General features: G+C 38.2%; 2 protein-coding genes across 3 annotated transcripts in view; one reads left to right on the top strand and one right to left on the bottom strand.

Annotated features, from left to right (window-relative positions):
* LOC121408710 (serine racemase-like) overlaps positions 1-20,698 on the top strand; it is a 44,363-nt gene that overhangs the window by 15,068 nt on the left and 8,597 nt on the right. The window contains exons 2-3 of the mRNA XM_041600314.1: positions 3,579-3,762; positions 7,833-8,066. Coding sequence (XP_041456248.1) covers positions 3,601-3,762; positions 7,833-8,066 — 396 coding nt within the window. The 5' untranslated portion in view covers positions 3,579-3,600. The remainder of the gene's footprint in view (positions 1-3,578; positions 3,763-7,832; positions 8,067-20,698) is intronic.
* On the bottom strand, positions 11,117-19,762 carry LOC121408709. 2 transcript variants are annotated; one of them, XR_005969080.1, is made up of 2 exons: positions 12,401-18,650; positions 11,117-11,208 (listed from the first exon to the last, which is right to left on the bottom strand). XR_005969080.1 is itself a non-coding variant. In XM_041600313.1 (2 exons), the coding sequence occupies exon 2, from the start codon at positions 18,112-18,114 to the stop codon at positions 12,907-12,909; it is 5,208 nt and encodes a 1,735-aa protein (XP_041456247.1). In that variant the 5' UTR covers positions 18,115-18,320; positions 19,513-19,762; the 3' UTR covers positions 11,549-12,906. The 2 variants fall into 2 exon arrangements, 1 of the variants encoding a protein (XP_041456247.1); XM_041600313.1 differs by lacking the exon at positions 11,117-11,208 and adding an exon at positions 19,513-19,762 and having other exon boundaries at positions 11,549-18,320.

Here is a 20,698-nt window from a genome sequence, read left to right as displayed (position 1 = left end):
TATGATATAATTAAGGGATATATGATGGAAGAAGAAATAAGTATGGATAACATGGCATGAAAAAAAAGAGGAAGATCGTATGTATAAATACTAATAGTAAAGTAAAAAAAAAAAACATGACAAAGGTAAAAGATACACAAGAACAGAATACAAAAGGAAAAAAAACATGGGCTGACCCTCTGCAGAAGAATCCAGTTAGATAAGATACAAGATAAATAAATATTGATATATCATAACATTCTCCAGTCTTATATACAGTTTTTATAGGCTCCAAAATTAAAAAATAACATAGTATAAAAAGCATATCTTAACCTAGAGCAACTCACAAATAACAATTAAGAAGATAACCTTTAAGTACACGCTGAAAAGTATAAATGCTTACCGATTTTTTAATATTTGAATTGAGAGAGTTCCAGAACCTGGGTCCTGTATTTACAACTGTCCTAAAAGCAAAACTTGTATGTAACTTTGGTAAGTGGAATGCAGAAGCATTTCGTGTATAATAGTTATGTATGTCACTATTTTTCATGAACATTGTGACCAGAGCTGGTGGCATGATGCCTGCATTGTATGCATACATTAGAGTACCAAGTTGAAAATCATAGATATCTTGTAATTTAAGAATCCTATGCTCATAAAAAAGTGGGCTAGTATGCGAGCGATAGTTAACATTACAAACAATTCTTAAAACTCTTTTCTGAATCAAGTACACCCTTTCTAGATTGGTTTTAAGAGAATTACCCCATGCAAGAACACCGTAATTGAGATACGGGAGAATTAGTGTTGAATACATCATACAAAGAATATCAGTAGAGAAAAAGGATTTCAATTTGTATATTACACCACAATTTTTTGATAATGTCTTACATAGATGATTTATATGGGTTTTCCAAATCAGTTTTTCATCTATATGCAACCCCAGAAATTTGGTCGTCTTTACTCTATCTATTAACACATCATTAAATATAACATCACCCGGAACTTCTCTAATCGTGTTGCTAAAAAGCATGTAATTTGTTTTCTGCAAATTTAGAGATAATTTATTTGCTTGAATCCACAAAGTGACTTTCCTCAGTTCACTATTAACTGTTTTTAAAAGGGTCTCAGGATTTCTGTGGGAATAATACAAACTTGAATCATCTGCAAATAAAATGAACGATAAAATATCAGAGGAATAGTGAAAATCATTAATATACACAATAAATAATAACGGACCAAGGAGGGATCCCTGGGGAACACCACAAGTGACATTCTGTAAACCTGACTCGGCATCCTTTATCGAGACAAATTGTTTCCTGTCAGCTAAGTAACTCTTGAACCAGTCCAATGCTGTACCCCTGATACCATAATGTGATAACTTGCCAATCAAAATATCATGATCTACTGTGTCAAAAGCTTTCGAATAATCAAGAAATATACCAATTGTATGCATCTTTTTGTCTATGGATTGTGATACTTTATCAATAAAATGTAGCAAGGCATGGGTGGTGGTATGTTTCTCGCGAAAGCCAAACTGAAATTTAGAAAATATATTACTCTTGTTGAAAAATTTCAGAGTTCTAACATAGATCACTTTCTCAAGAATCTTTGAGAATGCAGTCAATAGAGAAATAGGTCTGTAATTATTCAGATATTGAGGGTCCCCTTTCTTAAAAATGGGTACGACCTTCGCAATTTTCATGTCAGTAGGAACTTTCCCACATGACATTGATAGATTAAAGACATGAAGTAGAGGTTGAATAATTCCTAAGATAATTTCTTTAATTAAGTTGTTAGTAACCCCATCATAACCGGGACTTTTCCCGTTTTTAAGAGATTTCACAATGGTAAGCAGTTCTTCCCGAACTACTGGTAAGAAAAATAAACTTTTACTATTTCGCTCTTTCATAAAATCTCTGTACGTCTGCTGAGAAAGTGGCACTGCCCGTGAAAGTTTTGGACCAATGCTGCAAAAGTAATCATTAAAGTTGTCTGCTATAATATTCCTTTCTTCCACCACATGACCGTTAATTTCAATACTCTTTACATGTGATATCTTTTCCTTTGACTTGAATACTTTCTTAATTACTTTCCAAGTTCCCTTGATATTGTTTCTTGTTGCTTGAAATTGAGTGCAATAATATGATTTCTTTGCAGTACGTAGAACTGAAGTAAGCGTATTTTTATAATTTACATAACGTTTACGTGAAGATTCAGTACCACGCACTTTATACGAATAATACAGCTTGTTTTTCTTGTTAATGGATCTCAACAAAGAAGCACTAACCCATGGCATAATAGGAACATTTTTACGATTTCTTCTACTTTGCTTTACTTCAGTCATACATTAGATCATGTGAAGTCTCTTTTATTTTTAATTTTGCAGTGCATTTTCATTGTTTGAAGGAATTTGGAAACGTACTCTTTTTTACTTTTAGATAGGACTAGTCCACCCCAACCAAAGTACGGTAGTCCAGTCAATCTAGCCAGAATAGGGGGGTAACCCACCACTAATATATAGAAAATGTCAAGAAATTTTTATTTTCTCACATTGACTGTTGTACACATCAAGATGCAGCATGAATATTTTCCTATTATAATTTGTATTTAAGGGAAAATACTCGAAATGTGCTCTTCGCGTCCTAAACCCATGTTGTTGGACAAGATGATGGGATTGGCAAGATCTCGACTGAAATGTTTTCATAACTGTTTGTGTGAGAAAAATCAAATTTTCTGGGTTCTTACCCCATATAAGAATGCTCATACAAAATGAGATAGATTTAATTACGATTTTTTTAATTAAAAGAATAAATGAATTTTGTAAAACTTATCGTTAGCTTCCGTTCAATTAATATTGCTTTCTGCACGTGATTCCCAACATTTGGATTATTTTCCTTATTTGCAACTTATTATGGCTAATTTGCATTAAATGCAAACTTTATGAAATATGGTTGTATATTTTAGGACTTTTAATATGGTGTTTAGGAAGCGTTCCTGTTAGGCATTGCCATGTTCCAATTACAATAGATAATCTACTTGCAATTTTTAAGGGATGTATTACCAGTGTATTTTCTTGAATATTTATAACATGCTAGATACTTATTTGCATAATATGCAAATTACACTACATACAATAAGCTGAATATGAATGTGTTCAACGTCCTTAGTGATAACAGCATGTAAATTTCGAAATGAATGAAATGTAAACACATTATCTTGACATTGTTTTCTATACAATGATGCTTACTTGTATATTATGCAAATGAGGTAGATTTCTTGGCACTTTTGTTTAAAAACGTTGAATACAGTTATTTATAATGAATTTTCGCTCAAATTAAATTATCCTTATTGTCAAATCTGTAAAAATTGAAATATTGTATAACTTCAAACAATAAAAACAAAAAAAGTGAGTGAGGGACATCATCAGTTCTCTCATATTATGCATATGTGACTAAATTGTGCATATAACTATTTCGTGAAAAATAAGCAAAATTTCAAAATGTCATAACTTTCTTATTTTACACCCGATTTTGATGAAATTTTCAGCATTATGCTTGTCTGATTTTTCTCTGTTGATTCAAAACTACTTTTTGTCTGAGGTGGACTTGACCTTACTTGATAATGGAAATGGTTGACCTGGAAGCGATTGAGGATGCAGCTAAGCGGATCAAAGTTCATGTACACCTGACCCCAGTCATGACCAGTGGAATGATAGACAAGATGATTCCTAGAAGAAACCTCTTTTTTAAATGTGAACTTCTCCAGAAGACGGGCTCTTTTAAGGCAAGTTTATTGGCAAATTGGGCCATCAATTTGGCTTGCAACGTTTACTCAAGTAATCACATCACGGCGCGCTATCTTGTTTTAAGACTTTTCGTCAAAACATAGACCTATGAAGAGATGGACATTCATCGGTTAGATAATGAATTCACTATTAACCGGTAACTGTAATTGTCACCTGAATAACATTGACTTCACAGAAGTCTACTTTGATTCTATGATCGTCACCGTGAAGCAGTTAGTGATTAGACATTGATATTGTATGCGCAGAAGACAATAGACCACTCAAATATATACTGGAAAATCGATGTGCAGTTCTAGTTGACCTTCCATCATCATCTGCTGTAATCTTCAAAAGGCTTTGCAGCCTACCTTTAGTAATCTTAGTTCCATAAGTTTTATTTGGAAAAATATATTTATATTTTAAGAAAAAGGCAATAATGTGATTGCTTTCTATCTTTATCGTTTATGATCCCATTTCCAAGTGTCCTCTTAAATTCCAGACTGAGATACATGTACATGGTGCATTCACAGCAAAAACTGTTGTGTTAACCGTTGTACATAGAGGACCACACCAGTTATTTTACACCGGTGTTAAATTGGCGGTGTTAGTTTTACACCTGTAGGTGTTATTACAACACCTATGGTTGTTACATTTACACTCTTTGGTGTTATGTTCAATCTCTAGGGTGTTATTTCAATACCTCAGTGTGTGGTCCTCTATTAACACCAATTGGTGTCAGTTTTAACACCACAGTTTTTACAGTGTACATGTAGCGTGTAGAGATAGTGTATCCCCGAGTGTATCTTAAATGTTATTTTGACTTGTCTTTGCGGAAGTTTGCGGAAAGAATAATAACACATTTTTCTATTTCTGTTTGTGGTAACTCCCGTAGGAACTCGACAGGACATCATTTTTGCTGGTAAACGCCAAGCTGGTGCATATAACCAATTACCTATGAAACATTTTACGTTTAGATTAATCAGTCATAGTGGCTGACGTTACATACGACAGATATCTGATTCACTATCGGGCTTTTATCAAATTGGAGACAATGGCAGAGTTGGGATTCAATATCAAAACCTTGCGATTATGAGTCCAATGCTCTAAAACCACTAGACCACACGACCCGTGTGGTCCAGTATATATTCTTATATCACAAGTTTGTTGCTCCAAATCTGAAGCACCTTGATTGGAAGGTATATTATGAAACAGGGCATCAGCCACCAAAAATTAAGGCAATGGAAACTGATCCTTTGTAAATGATCAGATACACCTTGGTAGTCATGGTACTCTATTGTCAAAACACCCTTTAGATACAATTAATCAGGTGACGGTGAATATCATTGCCTCCAAGGAATATCGACTCGCATTGATTCTCTATCTCTTTATAGGTCCGTGGTAAAAACGAATCCTCTAATCTACGAAATGTAGAGGGTCTACACTTTGTTATTCTGCACGCCGGTAAATCACGAAAAGTCACAGTTCTGCACATACGTAACAGGAGTCTTTGCGCATTTTACCCAACAGTTTTTTCAAGTCTTTTAGAAATTACAAGCGCTCGTTAGTGAGACTAATCATAACGTCACACACCTAAAATGCACTCGCAATGCATTTGTGCAACAAAACATGTTAGTCCGAAAATTTTACCCTTTTAATAAACTTTCCTGTACTCTTTTCAATTCCGCAAAGTGGTAACCTATGAAGCAGTTTAATCTCCGATCGTAACCTGCCATTTGTGTTTCTGTAAATTTCTGTATTTTCTTAAAACGAGAAATTCTGGCGGCGTTCCCCGGGCGTTCCATGCAGGCGCGGATCCAGGAGGGGGCCGAGCCGGCCCCGGCCCCCCCCCCTATTTTTTGACAACCTGCAGAAAAAAAGTTTACTCTTTACCTTGATAGAAACTACGAAAAACAGAAAGAAAAGTAAGAAAGGTATTTTACTCATGATGTGTAATTTACAGCCTCGTAACGACCGGCCCGACCCCGAAAGGAAACAAAATAAAGGTGAGGGGAAGAATTGGAAAATAGACTTTATATAAAAAATTTCGCTCGCGCTTCGCGCTCGCATTGCCTGTGTAATGAATCCCATTCAAGAGGGTTAAATGACACTAATATATAACCAGTATATATACAATATATCCAGTTCTGATATCAATTTGCACACAATTCTCTAGCACATCAAGCATTTATTATTTTGTTTGATTTACACAAATTGTTAAATGTGTATCAAAATGTTCTGCTCGCGCTGCGCGCTCGCATTGTTTAATTTGTGAGATACCTATGCTCTTTGGAAATTCTTACCAAAATTTGTCAAAATGCTCCTTTATCATGTCAGTATATCAAAAAATTAAGCTCATGCTTCGCGCTCGCATTTAATTGTTTGAGACGCACAGCTTGTTTATTTAAATAAAAACGCGCTTAGACTGTTCATTTTTTCAGGTCGGAATATCAGAAATTTTGAGCTCGCGCTTCGCACTCTCATTATTTATTTGGTGATACTTGTATCCTCTTCAATAATCACTAAAAACAGTCCTAATTGAGTCACTTTTCACGTTACTATATGATAAAATTTCGGCTCGCGCTTCGCGCTCGCATTGTTTAGTTGGATACTTATCTTTGTTCATGATTATAAAGACTGCTCTGAATCTTCAGTTCTAAGGACATAAAATATCAAAGATTTTTAGCTCGCGCTTCGCGCTCGCATTATATATTAAGACCACATGAGATACCTAATATTGTTTATAGCAATAAAAACTAACATATACTTAAAACTTCAGTCTTTAGTTAGGACTACCCCGTGAAAACCAACAAAAAAAGCCAGATTGTAGCGGCCAATCGAGAAAAATGTTGATCAAAAATTTTTTCGGCCCCCCCCCCCCTATTGGCGAGAGCTGGATCCGCCCCTGCCATGGAACCTTGTGATTTTCAGATTCAATTTACAAAAGTATATCGCGGCCCGGTGGTCGGCCGTTTACCGTGCCAGGATATATTAGTCTGTTTATTTTGTTAACGTATAAGTTCATTCTTGTTCACTCACTGTCCTGCCATCTGTTGCTATAACATAAATGAGAATGCGTCCGTCAGATGACTACGCTGCCAAAATCTTACTTTTTTATGTTAAAATTTTCGTAGATTAGGTAGATGTTTTGCGTACGTTTGCGCCATGACGTGATTACGTGAGTAAACGTTGCAAGCCTATCCATCTGATCTTCCATGATCATTAGATTCGATACCATTTTATTACTTTCTAATGGGAAGGGTCAATTCTGAATCACAGAGTCACTTAATTGTTAATTGAATCACAGGGATGTCCAGGGGATATCTCTGATCTGTGATCATTCTGTCAAAATATGATCCTTTATGTGTTTCAGCCCTTACGTTTACATTGCTCACACAGAATTCGGTGATTTGAGTTCATTTGTAAATCTGCTCAATATTTTTTTCATATACAAGTGAAATGAGTTTTAAATGCAGCCGTGAATTCCCAACAAGAAAAGAGGTTGCCAAATAAAGGCTCCTGGTTGTATTGATCTGTGTGAAATAGAATCTTAAAAAGATTAATCAATTTTATTGAGGCCGTGTGCATGATAAATATATTGTTTACAGTCAGACGTGAATTTTTTGTCAAGAACTGATCCAGAAATGGGTACTTAAGTATTGAGCCATCATCCAACAGAATCATAGCATAACTGAGCAACACTGCAGGTGCACGTCGCAATAAAACCCACTTGTCATGCTTGTTGAGGTATTTATCGGGCCTATATAAAAAGGGGTGAAATCAAGCAAAAAATGTAAAGTGCATGCTTTTTATACATACTGCATTATCCATCACAACATTGTGTGCTGTCCATAGTGACTTTATTCCCATTGTGCTTTTATCATGTATAGTAAACTTACAGGAATGAAAATTTTCCGAGGGAAGAACAAGCATCAGGTGAACTTCTCTAAGAGATCTATCCTTGAGATGAGCAAATAGAGACTCCCACTTGTTGAATTCTCAAGCTTTATGTACCAGAAAGTGAACTTTGAAAAAATGAAAATTACAAGTATGTTCCCTTTTCCCCAAATAGATTCGTGGCGCTTTAAATGCAGTGTCAAAGTTTGTTGAAGGCATAGCTGAGGATCAAAAGAAGCCGAAAGTAGTCACAACTAGCTCAGGGAATTTTGGTCAAGGTTTAGCCTATGCTGCCAAGCTGAATAGCCTCGATGCATATATAGTGATGCCAGAGAATGCTCCACAGTGCAAGTTTAATGCAGTAAAGGGATATGGAGCAGAGGTGATCACGTGCAAACCTACAGAAGAGGTAATTTTGTTTCCAATTTCCCAATTATGGATTCTAAAAAAGGTTCACCCAGGTGTTAAAATATTCATCTTATGTCTACATCCCTTGTGAGAGATGATCAGATGACAAGATGTCGGATTTCGTCATTTCGACATCCTGTGGGAGAGATGATGATATGACATGACCTTGAATCCCGTCATGTCTACATTTCGTGGGAGAGTTGATCAGATGAAAAGGTCTTCGATCTCGTCATGTCTACATCCTGTACAAGGAATGATGATTTAGTAAGACGTCGGATTCCGTCATGTGGGAGAGATAATGATATGACAAGATTTCGGATTTCGTCATGTCTACATCCTGTGGGAGAAATGATGATGTGACATGATCTTAGATCCCGTCATGTCTACATCCTGTGGGAGAAATGATGATGTGACATGATCTTAGCTCCCGTCATGTCTACATCCTGTGGGAGAGATAATGATATGACAAGATTTCGGATTTCGTCATGTCTACATCCTGTGGGAGAAATGATGATGTGACATGATCTTAGATCCCGTCATGTCTACATCCTGTGGGAGAAATGATGATGTGACATGATCTTAGCTCCCGTCATGTCTACATCCTGTAGAAAAGATGATGAGATGACAAGTGGAGCGTTGTGGCCCAGGGGATTAGTCTTCGGACTTTGAAACAGAGGGTCGTGGGTTCGAATCCCAGCCATGGCGTAATTTCCTACGTAGAAATCCTACCATATGATATTACGTGAGAGTGTAACATCTGGACATCGCTGATGTTCATGAAAGGATACGTCCTTTTGAGCTATATTTATCGCTCTACATGTTCTGATCCTTAATTTACCAGTGAGGACTTAAAACTTTACTGTAGTCCCGAACAAATACGCTTGTTGTGTCTTGAAAATCTCCACGTCACTTCACACTTTACATGAGCGATAAATGAACTGTAACTCCAATGGTAACTTTTCGCCCCTTCGAAGATGTGCTAAATTTATGATTATAATTACAATTCGGAGGAGTGCATCATTGACATGTGATATTTGATTTTGATTTTAACTTGAGAACATGAATCTCTTTTAAAAAGAGAGTTCATAGTTATGTTGAGTCAACATTTCACTGTCAGAATTTAAAAACGGTGATCTGTGACATTATACACAACGTTTCTAAACACTTTTTCATTCTTCTGAATTGTTTACAATAAACATGACATGTTAATATTTTCCATGTTCAACCGTTCTTCAATTGACTATACATGATTTGTACCATTGCGAGCCTTAAGTACGTTGGATTAAGTATTGGCGCCATTTTTATTGCACAGGGTATACTGGTTCAGTATGCCTCAGGCAATTACACGTAGCGAAGTAGAAATAGAAACCATAGCGGAATCTATCGCCGAAGGACGCACACCAATAATAGGATCCGGCAATTTCGGGAATCCCTTTTAGACCCGTACCTCAAAATAATGGTTGGAAAAATATTCATATAAAATCAACGGTGCATATCTGAACAATTTTTTTCATATGGGCATAGAGAGGGATTACTACTGGATCTGTTCAGTCCCATGGGAGAGCAGTAATTTGTCAATGCTGGGTTTTATGGGAACTTGATTAGTTGTGAGCACTGTGACTGCAACCAAGTTTGCACGTAGTCTTGGTTTGAGCCCCTGTAGTTCGAAAAAATGCTGAAAAACACCTTTTCATATATTTAAAAACACCTTTTCATATATTTAGCGTTTGAAGGATATTAGATGAACTACCAAATGATAAAGGTGTGGATGATGTGATTTCAAAGACTTATTTTTGGCGATTTTTCAAATGTTTACACATGAGTTTATGGGGAAATAGTGGTGTGTGCCCCGAAGAAGAAGTTTGTTGATGGTGACTCCCTTCGAGAGTTGATACGTCAATCAGTGCATGACGCAGTGAAAGGTGCATTCAACAAGATCACTAATCAGATTGAGGTCACCGAAGGCAAACTTTTTTTTATTTGGAATGCAAACTAGCAGCATAGGTGAATGAGTTAGGTCCCTATCTACACATCATGATTCTTTCCTGTCATTCCTGAAGCTGGCGGAGAAGACACTTATGAGCAAATCTGCAAGATTGCAAGGGAACATCTAACTATAAGCTTCTGTGAGTTTATCGATACCAGTATAGCCTACTTTTCGTGCCCTGTTAGTGAAAACATGGCGTCTAGGCGGTTGTCGCCCGTGAAAGATGTGACTGGGCTGGCCCTACCATGCCCACTGTTAGCGTTCTGTTACGCTAACAACGCTTCTGTGCGGCCGCCACTGGTTTGTATCTAGGTATGAGCAAAATCGGAGTGTCTTTGTCATACGGGCACTTCCAGACTTCCTCCAAGGAGCTTCCTCAGACCTTTCCTCTGACCAAAAACAGCCTACAATCATCTGTAGAACTTTAATATATTCTTGAGTTCTACTCAGTCTGGGGTCCCACGTCGGGGTTATCAAGGTAAAATACACGCACATTTACCAAGAGGAATCCAAGCAGTCAAATTAACATGAGGTTCCATTAAATCCATTGAAATGTGTTAAATTCTGTTTCAAATATTTGATTTGAGAAGAAAAACGGAATAAGTCATCATACCAACGTCTTTCTGACGCTCTGATTGATCTGATTGAGGCATTAATGAATATTTATTGATTGGCATGAGCAATAAGTGGATATCATTTGATTTGTTTTGTTACCACTTAAAAAATACATGAAACCTTAAGATGCATGTATAATTATATATATATACGTGTGTGTGTGTGTGTGTGTGTGTGTGTGTGTGTGTAAAGTTATACATGTAGTACTTGTATAACTTTACACACACACACAATAATTTTGATGTCTCAAAAAAAGAAATCTCAGGAATATTTATAAGACCTAGAATCACAATAATCTTACCAAAAGTAAGAGAATTTCAATATAAATTACTTCATGGTGCAATATACACCAACGAACATTTGTTCAAATTTGGTTTTAAAGATACTAATATCTGTTCATTCTGTAAACATAACCCGGAATCTTATGAACATTTATTCTGGCTTTGTAATTGGATCGTCGAAGACTCAGAGATAACAGACACCAGAAAAGGCCGCTTTAAACTGTATAGTCAGGCAGGCTCACTACCTTATTTTATTCAATCTGTAAAGACAGAAAACGGAAAAGCATCATAAACATATGTCCAATGATTTGACACAAAGAATTATCTGTTGTCATTTACATACCAGAAATACTTCTTTTCTTCTTTAAAACAACTTGAAATATAAATATAAATATTCATCTGTATATAGTGGATGATGTAAACAAATGCTTAAACCTCATCTATATAAGAAAAAACGGTTTATAATTAATCCACATAATCTTTAAAACGTCTTGAAAAGAGACTAGAAATAAACCTCATTTGCATATGTATTTGCATTAAGTCTTAGTCAAATGCTTCATAAATTTCCAATAAATCAGCTTCCCGTTTACAATATCATATTTCTTAACTTATTATTAAATAACACAATTAACAAACAAATATATCCGTTATTAATTTCAGTTATATCATGAATGAGCCTAATGATAACTTGCCAAAAAGCTTTATTAACCAGATAAATAGTTAAGCCCGACTAAATTTATAAGAAACCCTTTAAAAACATTCAATATATATTCTCAACTTAACAGGCATCCTTCTTAGCTAGCGTTTGCAAACTAATATTAAAAACACAAAAGAAAGGCAACGGGTGACCCTGAACTGACCTTGCATAAATTAAAGCTTCGTTTGTTTGACAAAACTACTGAACTAAAAGTTCCTAAAAATCGGATAATTACTCAAACTGTCATTGTACAACCTTTTAAATGTGCCTTTATACACCTCACCTATCTTTGGTAGAATTAAAACGAAAACAAACGTCAATCAATACATGAGACCACGCCCATATGCCTGCCCTAACGAATCTCGCCTATGACGTCATCACGCCGCTAAATTCAACATTTGTTCCCTTCAAAAACTCAAATATTCATACGACTCATATTACTTTTCCTGAATTAATCTATCAAGCTTATGTCTTTATAACGTTCAAATATACTCTTAAAACTTCACACTTCGGCTCATAAAGTACAACTACCTTGCCGAATCGAGTGCGCACCGCAACTCAAGTTCATTTCACATCCATTTACTGTACATTACACAGACACGCATACTGCGAGCGTTTATTACACGCCGCACGTGTTTATTACAGTTCAAGAATCTCTACACTATCTTAAACGTACTTTTTCTTAATACTCTGTGGAAATTATCTTTATATCTTATTACTTATATAATATATAGTATTTTAATCATCAAACTTACTTCTTGGGCGGCATTTCCTGGCCAACTTGATACAAATTAAGAGACTTTCGTCCCTCGAACGTCAGTGCTTGACAAAATCAAAATGGCATCTAAATTTACATATTCATGAGCAGAATCGGCAAAAGATAAACAAAAACTTCATGGTAGCACGAAAGTGACAAAATCGAACTTGAAAAATACAAGGAGCAAAAATCGACAAATTACAAAATATAGTTTCAAGGTTTGCTCTGCAAACCATCCTCCCCCCGCCAACCATAGCGGAAAACAGGTCAATATCCCTTCACTGTAAAAGAACAATGTTTAACAAACTTGATGAAAAATATTCACTTCAAAATTGTACTTGTCACAAATATATCCCAAGCTTCCAATTTTGAGCTTTTTAACAACTGTGCGTTAATAAAATTTTTGCTTGTACAAAATTCAACATGTTCAAACGTATCACAAAATTCACAAATTACCTCGTTTAGCGAGATAATAGAGCCAACATAATTGGATTAACTCCCTTTTTACTCATCGTCATACCCTTCTGTTGGATAGATTACAACAATCTTCGAGATTGGTCGCTTATACTCACAACCTTTAGATTTGACCTTTACTGTTCGAACCTTCCCATCAGTTCCAGGGTACACCTGGATGATTCTACCCAATGTCCACTTTCCTCGAACTGCATTATGGTCAGCCAGAATTACCACGTCATCGATTCGGACATTGCGTCTGTCATTGTTCCATTTTCGACGCGGAACCAGTAGTGGAAAGACGTCACGCATCCAACTCTTCCAGTAAGCGTCGACGATTCGCTGGACAAATTCGAAGCGATGTCTTGGGTTCTTCGTCTCTCTGAAGGGACCTTGAGGAACCGCGCTCGAAGATCTTCCAAGGAGTAGATCGTTTGGACACAGATATGTCCCATCATCAGGATCATTTGGTGCTCTTCCAATGGGTCGCTGGTTGACGAGATTAGCGACCTCTTGGAGACAGGTGTGCAGCTCGAAGGGTGTGAGCAGTTGATCCCCGATAGCTTTCTTCAGGGCAATCTTGCAGCTCTTCACTAGCGCCTCAGCACACCCATTGTGATGTGGTGCAGATGGAGTTGTGAACTTCCACGTCGTTCCTCTCTCAGCGCAGAAATCTCTTAACTCCTCAGAGCTCCAACCTTGCACCATCTCACGTAACTCTCTTTCAGTACCGACGAACTGTGTGCCGTTGTCGCTCAGTATGAATGCAGGTTGACCCCTCATGGCGAAAAACCTCCGTAGCACCTGCATGAACTCCATGGACGTGCAATCAACAGCCACTTCAAGATGTATGGCTCTTGTATTCAGGCAGGAGAAGAGGACCCCATAGTGCTTGGCGGTCTTGTTCCTCCCTACCTTAACTGATATTGGCCCGAAATAGTCCACAGATGAGAAGTAAAATGGTGGTGTAAACGGGGCAACTCTCTCATCTGGTAGATCAGACATGACTTGTGACTCCACCTGATGCTCCATGCGTCGACACATCACGCACCTATACTTCACAGTCTTTGCCAGCTTGTGAATCTGCAGGATCCAGTATTGGCGTCTTATCTTTGCTGCTGTAGCTGCCACACCACCATGTCCTAGCTGATGCATATGTCTTGTGATCAGCGTTGATATCCATGCACCATATGGCAGCAAAGCTGGATGTCTTTGCTCATAAGATATCTGAGCCTTGTCTAGCCGTCCACCGACTCTGATAATTCCCTCTTTGTCTACAAACGGGCTTAGTGTCTTGAAGTCTCCATTCTTTACCCGTTGATGCAAGGTAGTTTGGGCTTCCTTAATCAAAAAGCGTTCAGCTTTCTGCAACTGGGCTGTCGATAAGCATCTTTCATCAGGATCGACATTGTCATCAGACCTTATCCAACGTGCAGCTTTCAGTTTCTCGACGAACTTCAAGACATAGGCTGTCACTCGGATTAGTTTTCTCCAGCTTGAGAATTTCTTGACATCTATCACATCATTTTGTTTGGCTGAGATGTGATTGACCTTGCGTCGTTCTGATTCAACCTCTGTTTCTGTGTCTGGAACAGCCTTTTCTGACGGCCATTCCTCTTTAGGTCTGTACAGGAACGCAGGTCCTTGCTTCCATCTTTCTGAGAGCTTCTTTACTGGCAGACCTCTAGAGACGTCATCAGCTGGGTTAAGCTCTCCTGGGACATACTTCCACTGTGCAGGGTTGGTATGGCTTTGGATTTCACCAATCCTTGCTGCAACGAATGGCTTGAATCTCCTACCCTCACTTCGAATCCAAGATAGGGCGATCATGCTATCAGTCATGAAGATGACACTCTCAGGCTGCAGCCTCAGTTCTTTCATGACAGTTGTGTAGACTCTTGCAGCCATCACTGCCGCCTGAAGCTCTAGTCTAGGTACAGTAATCTTCTTCAGAGGAGCGACTCGAGATTTGGCTAGTACAAATCTAACAGCATATTTACCATCTTCTAGTTTCCACTGCAAATATACGCAGACTCCAAATGCTACCTCAGATGCATCTGCAAATATGCATAGTGTGGGTTGACCGATAGCCATCGGTGGAGTAAGACATCTCTCGTATTTGACGTTATTTAAGTCCTGCATCTCTTTCAAGAATGTCACCCACCACTTCTGTTGATCGGAAGGTAACAGTTCATCCCAATCGTATCCTCTCTGCCACAGCTGCTGCATTCCAATTTTTGCACGAACTAGTACGGGAGCGGCAAAGCCTATTGGATCGAATATTCGTGCAATTCTGCTCAGGACCTTTCTCTTGGTAAGCAGACTCTCTTCATCTTTCCCATCATTAGGAGAACTGGGAACTGTCTCCTTTACTTTGTAGAAGAACATGTCTTGCTGGTTATCCCATGCTATTCCCAGCACTTTGTCTTCCAGGGCAGCTTCAAGGATTCTGGTTTCCCCTTCCTTTTTACTTTCTCCTTTCAATGCTTCATTGCTGGTCCAGCCTTTGACTTTGAAGCCACCTTCCTGAAGTACCTGGTCAATTTCACTTGTAAGCTGCTCTGCTTCACTCACTTCTCTAACTGAGTCACAAATGTCGTCCATGTAGACACTCTCCTTCAACACCTGTGCTGCTTTCGGATGTGTAGCTTCTGCTGCTTCCGCTGTCATTCTCAATGCCAGCTGGGCCATAGCTGGCGCTGGCTTGTCTCCAAACGTAACCACTTTCATAATGTAAACATCTGGCTTTCTATCGGTCTGCATGTCTCGCCACAGGTACCGGTGTACATTCATATCTCTCTCAGGAATCGAGACCCTGTGGTACATCTTAGAAATGTCTCCGCAGAATCCAACTTCATTCATCCGGAATCTCAGCAGCACCCCCAAAAGATCATTCAGGAGGTCTGGACCCTTGAACCAATAGTCATTTAAGCAATGACCGTGATATGATGATGATGAATTGAATACGATGCGTACAGGTGTGCTTCTCTTCTCAGGTCGCAGAACAGCATGGTGGGATATGTAGTGAATAGGACCCTCATACTGATCTACTTCATTCTCTGTTAACTTACGAGCAAATCCATTCTCTACCAGTTCTTTCATCTGTTTAACATAGGCATCTGCATGGTCCTGGTTTCGTGCAAGCCTTTTCTCTGTTGAACACAGTACCTTCTCTGCTTGTGCTCGATTGTCAGGAAGTAGGTTGGGATCTTTTCTCCAAGGATAAGCAATCTCCCATTTATTTCCAACCTTTTTGCTAGACTCTCTGATGATCTGCTCTTCTTCCTTCTCCTGCTTACTCAAGGGACTTGGCTCGCAATGACAGGAGCTGGACTGCACTCCCATGGATTCTGAGCTCCAGAAATCAGTCAAGTCGATAGGAGTTGTCAACTTCACATGCAGCACATTCATCCTGTCACTGCTTTTCTTGGGAGCACCAAAGATAACCCAGCCCAGTGGAGATTTACGAGCTGCTAACTGTCCCTTCTGTCTTGACTTACCCATATGCATCTTTGGGTAGTCTATGCCAATGAGAAGATGAACTGACCCACTTCCTCTTCGTAGATCACCGGACTTCAGATTAAACAGCTTGGCCATTGCATCCATCTTCACCTCTGCAATGTTCTCACTAATACATGGTAATGCCACTGCTGTCACCGAATGGATGGCATTAGTAGAGAGGGACTTCACTTTCAGTTGATGTTGTTGGGTTTCCATCTGCTCTTGCTCTCCACCGACCTTGGTAATGGTGATGCTGATGTTGCTTCCCTTCAGCTTCAGTTCCTCAGCAACAGACTTCTTGATTAGACTTACTTGTGCTCCAGAGTCCAAGAGCACATTTCCCTCACAGACTGCTCCTCGCTGCCCCAAGATCTCGACTGTAACAATAGGCAGCAGTGCTTCCGAGTTGCCCGCAAAGGCAACATCTACATTTCCACCTCTGACTTCTGTTGATGCGTGTAGGAGGGGATGGTGGAAGTATTTACATGGTTCCCCAGCACTTGTTTCACTGCACCTACGTCTTCGTTTGCAGTTGGACATTCTGTGTTCTTTCCCAGCCTTCTTCAAACAGCTGAAACATGCATGGTTGGTCTTGACTAGTTGAAGCCTATCTATCTGTGACATGGCTAAGAACTTCTTGCACTGATCCAACCAATGTGACGAAGTCTCGCAGATCCAACACTTGTGAAAAGGCTGGAATTTGGTTTCTTCATTGGGTACTGCCTTTCCTACTATATGAACACCACCTGACTTACTATCACTTCTTACTGGGGCCGACGCTCTCATTCTGGACTTCAGTTCGATTGTAAGCCAGGTGAGGAACAAATCGAAGCTTGCCTTGCCACATGTTTCTTGGTGTCTAAACCAAACCAGTCGGTCTTCCGGGCTAAGCTTTTTTTCCATTATGGCAAGCATGTGGCTGTTGTCTAGGTTCCCTGGTTGGTTTATCTCCTTTAAGGTGTTGTAACTCCTTCGAACAAGGTGAACGAATTCACAGAACCTGTCAGATTCTCCCGTCTTTAATGGTCTGACCTTGGAAATATCATTGATGATGGCGTCAGCTACAAACCGCTCATCCCCGTAAATCATATCTAGTTGCTCCCAGGCTGCGGTATAGTCTTGTCCTATCCCTTTAACCAACTGCAAGGGCTTGCTCTGAAGACAAGAGCGGAGAATCATGAGGGCATCTCTATCATCGTACTGATTTCCAACAGCATGGAGAAAATCAGCCTTGAAGATACAGTAATCTCGGATGTTGCCATCGAAGCTTGGCAGTTTAGGCCTCTCCATCTTATAAGCAGATCCTTTCATTCTCCTTCCTGCATCAGCAGGCTGACCTGCCTCTCTGGGTGACTCATCTTGCTGTTCATCGGCTGACAACGTTGCTTCTAAACTCTGATAATACCTGGCCGATGCACCTTGCTGATGTTCCTGGGGTTGCGTTACTTCCCTGAAACTTTCATCAACCTTGCAATAGTCCCTTTCGATGATCTGTAGCTTCATGAACGAATTATGGCACTCGTCCATCCACAACTCTTCCTTTTCGAATTCGTCGTCATCTTCTACCACTTCGGTATAACTAGCATGCTTATTCTGAAGATCATCAAAGGCACCAGCATACTGTTCAAACATCTCCTGTACTTCTGGTACAGGTCTCTGATCATTGATCAGGCTCTGAAGGGCCTTTCCATACCTGGACAACTTGGCTTTTGCCCCTCTCCTCTGCAGGCGCAGAGACTTGACTTTCTCAACTGACATATCTCTTTAAGACTTCTGATCCCTGATGTGAAGAGTCGTCAGATCCAGACAGCAGACTTCTCGTGGTGACCTTCAGACCTCTCCCAGATCATAGAAATTGAAGAAATTGAATTGATGGATCGTCGAAGACTCAGAGATAACAGACACCAGAAAAGGCCGCTTTAAACTGTATAGTCAGGCAGGCTCACTACCTTATTTTATTCAATCTGTAAAGACAGAAAACGGAAAAGCATCATAAACATATGTCCAATGATTTGACACAAAGAATTATCTGTTGTCATTTACATACCAGAAATACTTCTTTTCTTCTTTAAAACAACTTGAAATATAAATATAAATATTCATCTGTATATAGTGGATGATGTAAACAAATGCTTAAACCTCATCTATATAAGAAAAAACGGTTTATAATTAATCCACATAATCTTTAAAACGTCTTGAAAAGAGACTAGAAATAAACCTCATTTGCATATGTATTTGCATTAAGTCTTAGTCAAATGCTTCATAAATTTCCAATAAATCAGCTTCCCGTTTACAATATCATATTTCTTAACTTATTATTAAATAACACAATTAACAAACAAATATATCCGTTATTAATTTCAGTTATATCATGAATGAGCCTAATGATAACTTGCCAAAAAGCTTTATTAACCAGATAAATAGTTAAGCCCGACTAAATTTATAAGAAACCCTTTAAAAACATTCAATATATATTCTCAACTTAACAGGCATCCTTCTTAGCTAGCGTTTGCAAACTAATATTAAAAACACAAAAGAAAGGCAACGGGTGACCCTGAACTGACCTTGCATAAATTAAAGCTTCGTTTGTTTGACAAAACTACTGAACTAAAAGTTCCTAAAAATCGGATAATTACTCAAACTGTCATTGTACAACCTTTTAAATGTGCCTTTATACACCTCACCTATCTTTGGTAGAATTAAAACGAAAACAAACGTCAATCAATACATGAGACCACGCCCATATGCCTGCCCTAACGAATCTCGCCTATGACGTCATCACGCCGCTAAATTCAACATTTGTTCCCTTCAAAAACTCAAATATTCATACGACTCATATTACTTTTCCTGAATTAATCTATCAAGCTTATGTCTTTATAACGTTCAAATATACTCTTAAAACTTCACACTTCGGCTCATAAAGTACAACTACCTTGCCGAATCGAGTGCGCACCGCAACTCAAGTTCATTTCACATCCATTTACTGTACATTACACAGACACGCATACTGCGAGCGTTTATTACACGCCGCACGTGTTTATTACAGTTCAAGAATCTCTACACTATCTTAAACGTACTTTTTCTTAATACTCTGTGGAAATTATCTTTATATCTTATTACTTATATAATATATAGTATTTTAATCATCAAACTTACTTCTTGGGCGGCATTTCCTGGCCAACTTGATACAAATTAAGAGACTTTCGTCCCTCGAACGTCAGTGCTTGACAAAATCAAAATGGCATCTAAATTTACATATTCATGAGCAGAATCGGCAAAAGATAAACAAAAACTTCATGGTAGCACGAAAGTGACAAAATCGAACTTGAAAAATACAAGGAGCAAAAATCGACAAATTACAAAATATAGTTTCAAGGTTTGCTCTGCAAACCAGTAATGATGTTAATGCTTTATGGCAGAGGGTCATTGAAAAACTTAGTTTGATAAAGCTTCAAAATGCAGAGTGGAAAGATATACATGTGGGAATTAATGGATCCGATCTTGAAGTGAAATTTTGTAACACGGTAATCTTTTTAATGAAATATATCATTTTTAGATCAAGGTCAGAAGGTAGAGTTCCTACTCAAGAAGAGAGTATTCAGAGAGTCGTAGAATATCGAAATGAAGAAAAAGCAATAGCTATTAAAAGGAACAAGTTAGACAAGCATTTATTAAAATGGGAGAGAATGTACCGAAATGGCAGGACTGAGGGCGATATCCAGGTGTGATTTGGGAGAAAGTGACTGTGTAGGTGTGTGTGAGGGTGTATGTGTGTATGTGAGTGGGTGTTTTTATATGTGTGTTTTGGGGGAGGGATAATGAAGTTTTCCTTTGGGATGGGTGATTTTTTGGGATGTTTTTTTTTTTTTTTTACTTGTCGATTTCTTTTTTTGATTTGCTTTGTTTTTGATGAGTGCAAGCCAAGTAATCTCATATGGTTTTAAATCATTGTTGAATATTTGATACATGAAAGGAAAAGTGTTAGGCATATTATATGTATTTTTTAAGGGGATCCTAGTGTCAGTATATCTATTTGTTAATTGGTTTGTTTTGGATTTGGGTCTACTTTGTTTTGTTCTTTCTTTGTATTCCATGTATAAATAGCCCTCCACAAATGTGCAAGGGAAGACTTTTTGATTGGGGCGGGGGGGGAGTGGTGTTTCAACCATTTTTATAACTGATTTCATTGTTTCTCCTTTAAGTTATATATGATTTATGCTTGTATTAAGTTAGTGAAAAAAGTCAAAATATGAAATGTAAAATATTATGTGTTTTGAAATGTTAAATTGAAATGTTATGTATTTTTGTTCATGGAATCAGAATAAAACAATATGAAAAAAAA

Source organism: Lytechinus variegatus, chromosome 2, assembly GCF_018143015.1.
Source record: "Lytechinus variegatus isolate NC3 chromosome 2, Lvar_3.0, whole genome shotgun sequence".
Taxonomy (NCBI): domain Eukaryota; kingdom Metazoa; phylum Echinodermata; class Echinoidea; order Temnopleuroida; family Toxopneustidae; genus Lytechinus; species Lytechinus variegatus.
Note: the sequence above shows the minus strand (reverse complement) of the source record. Positions and strands in the feature narration are given on the sequence as shown.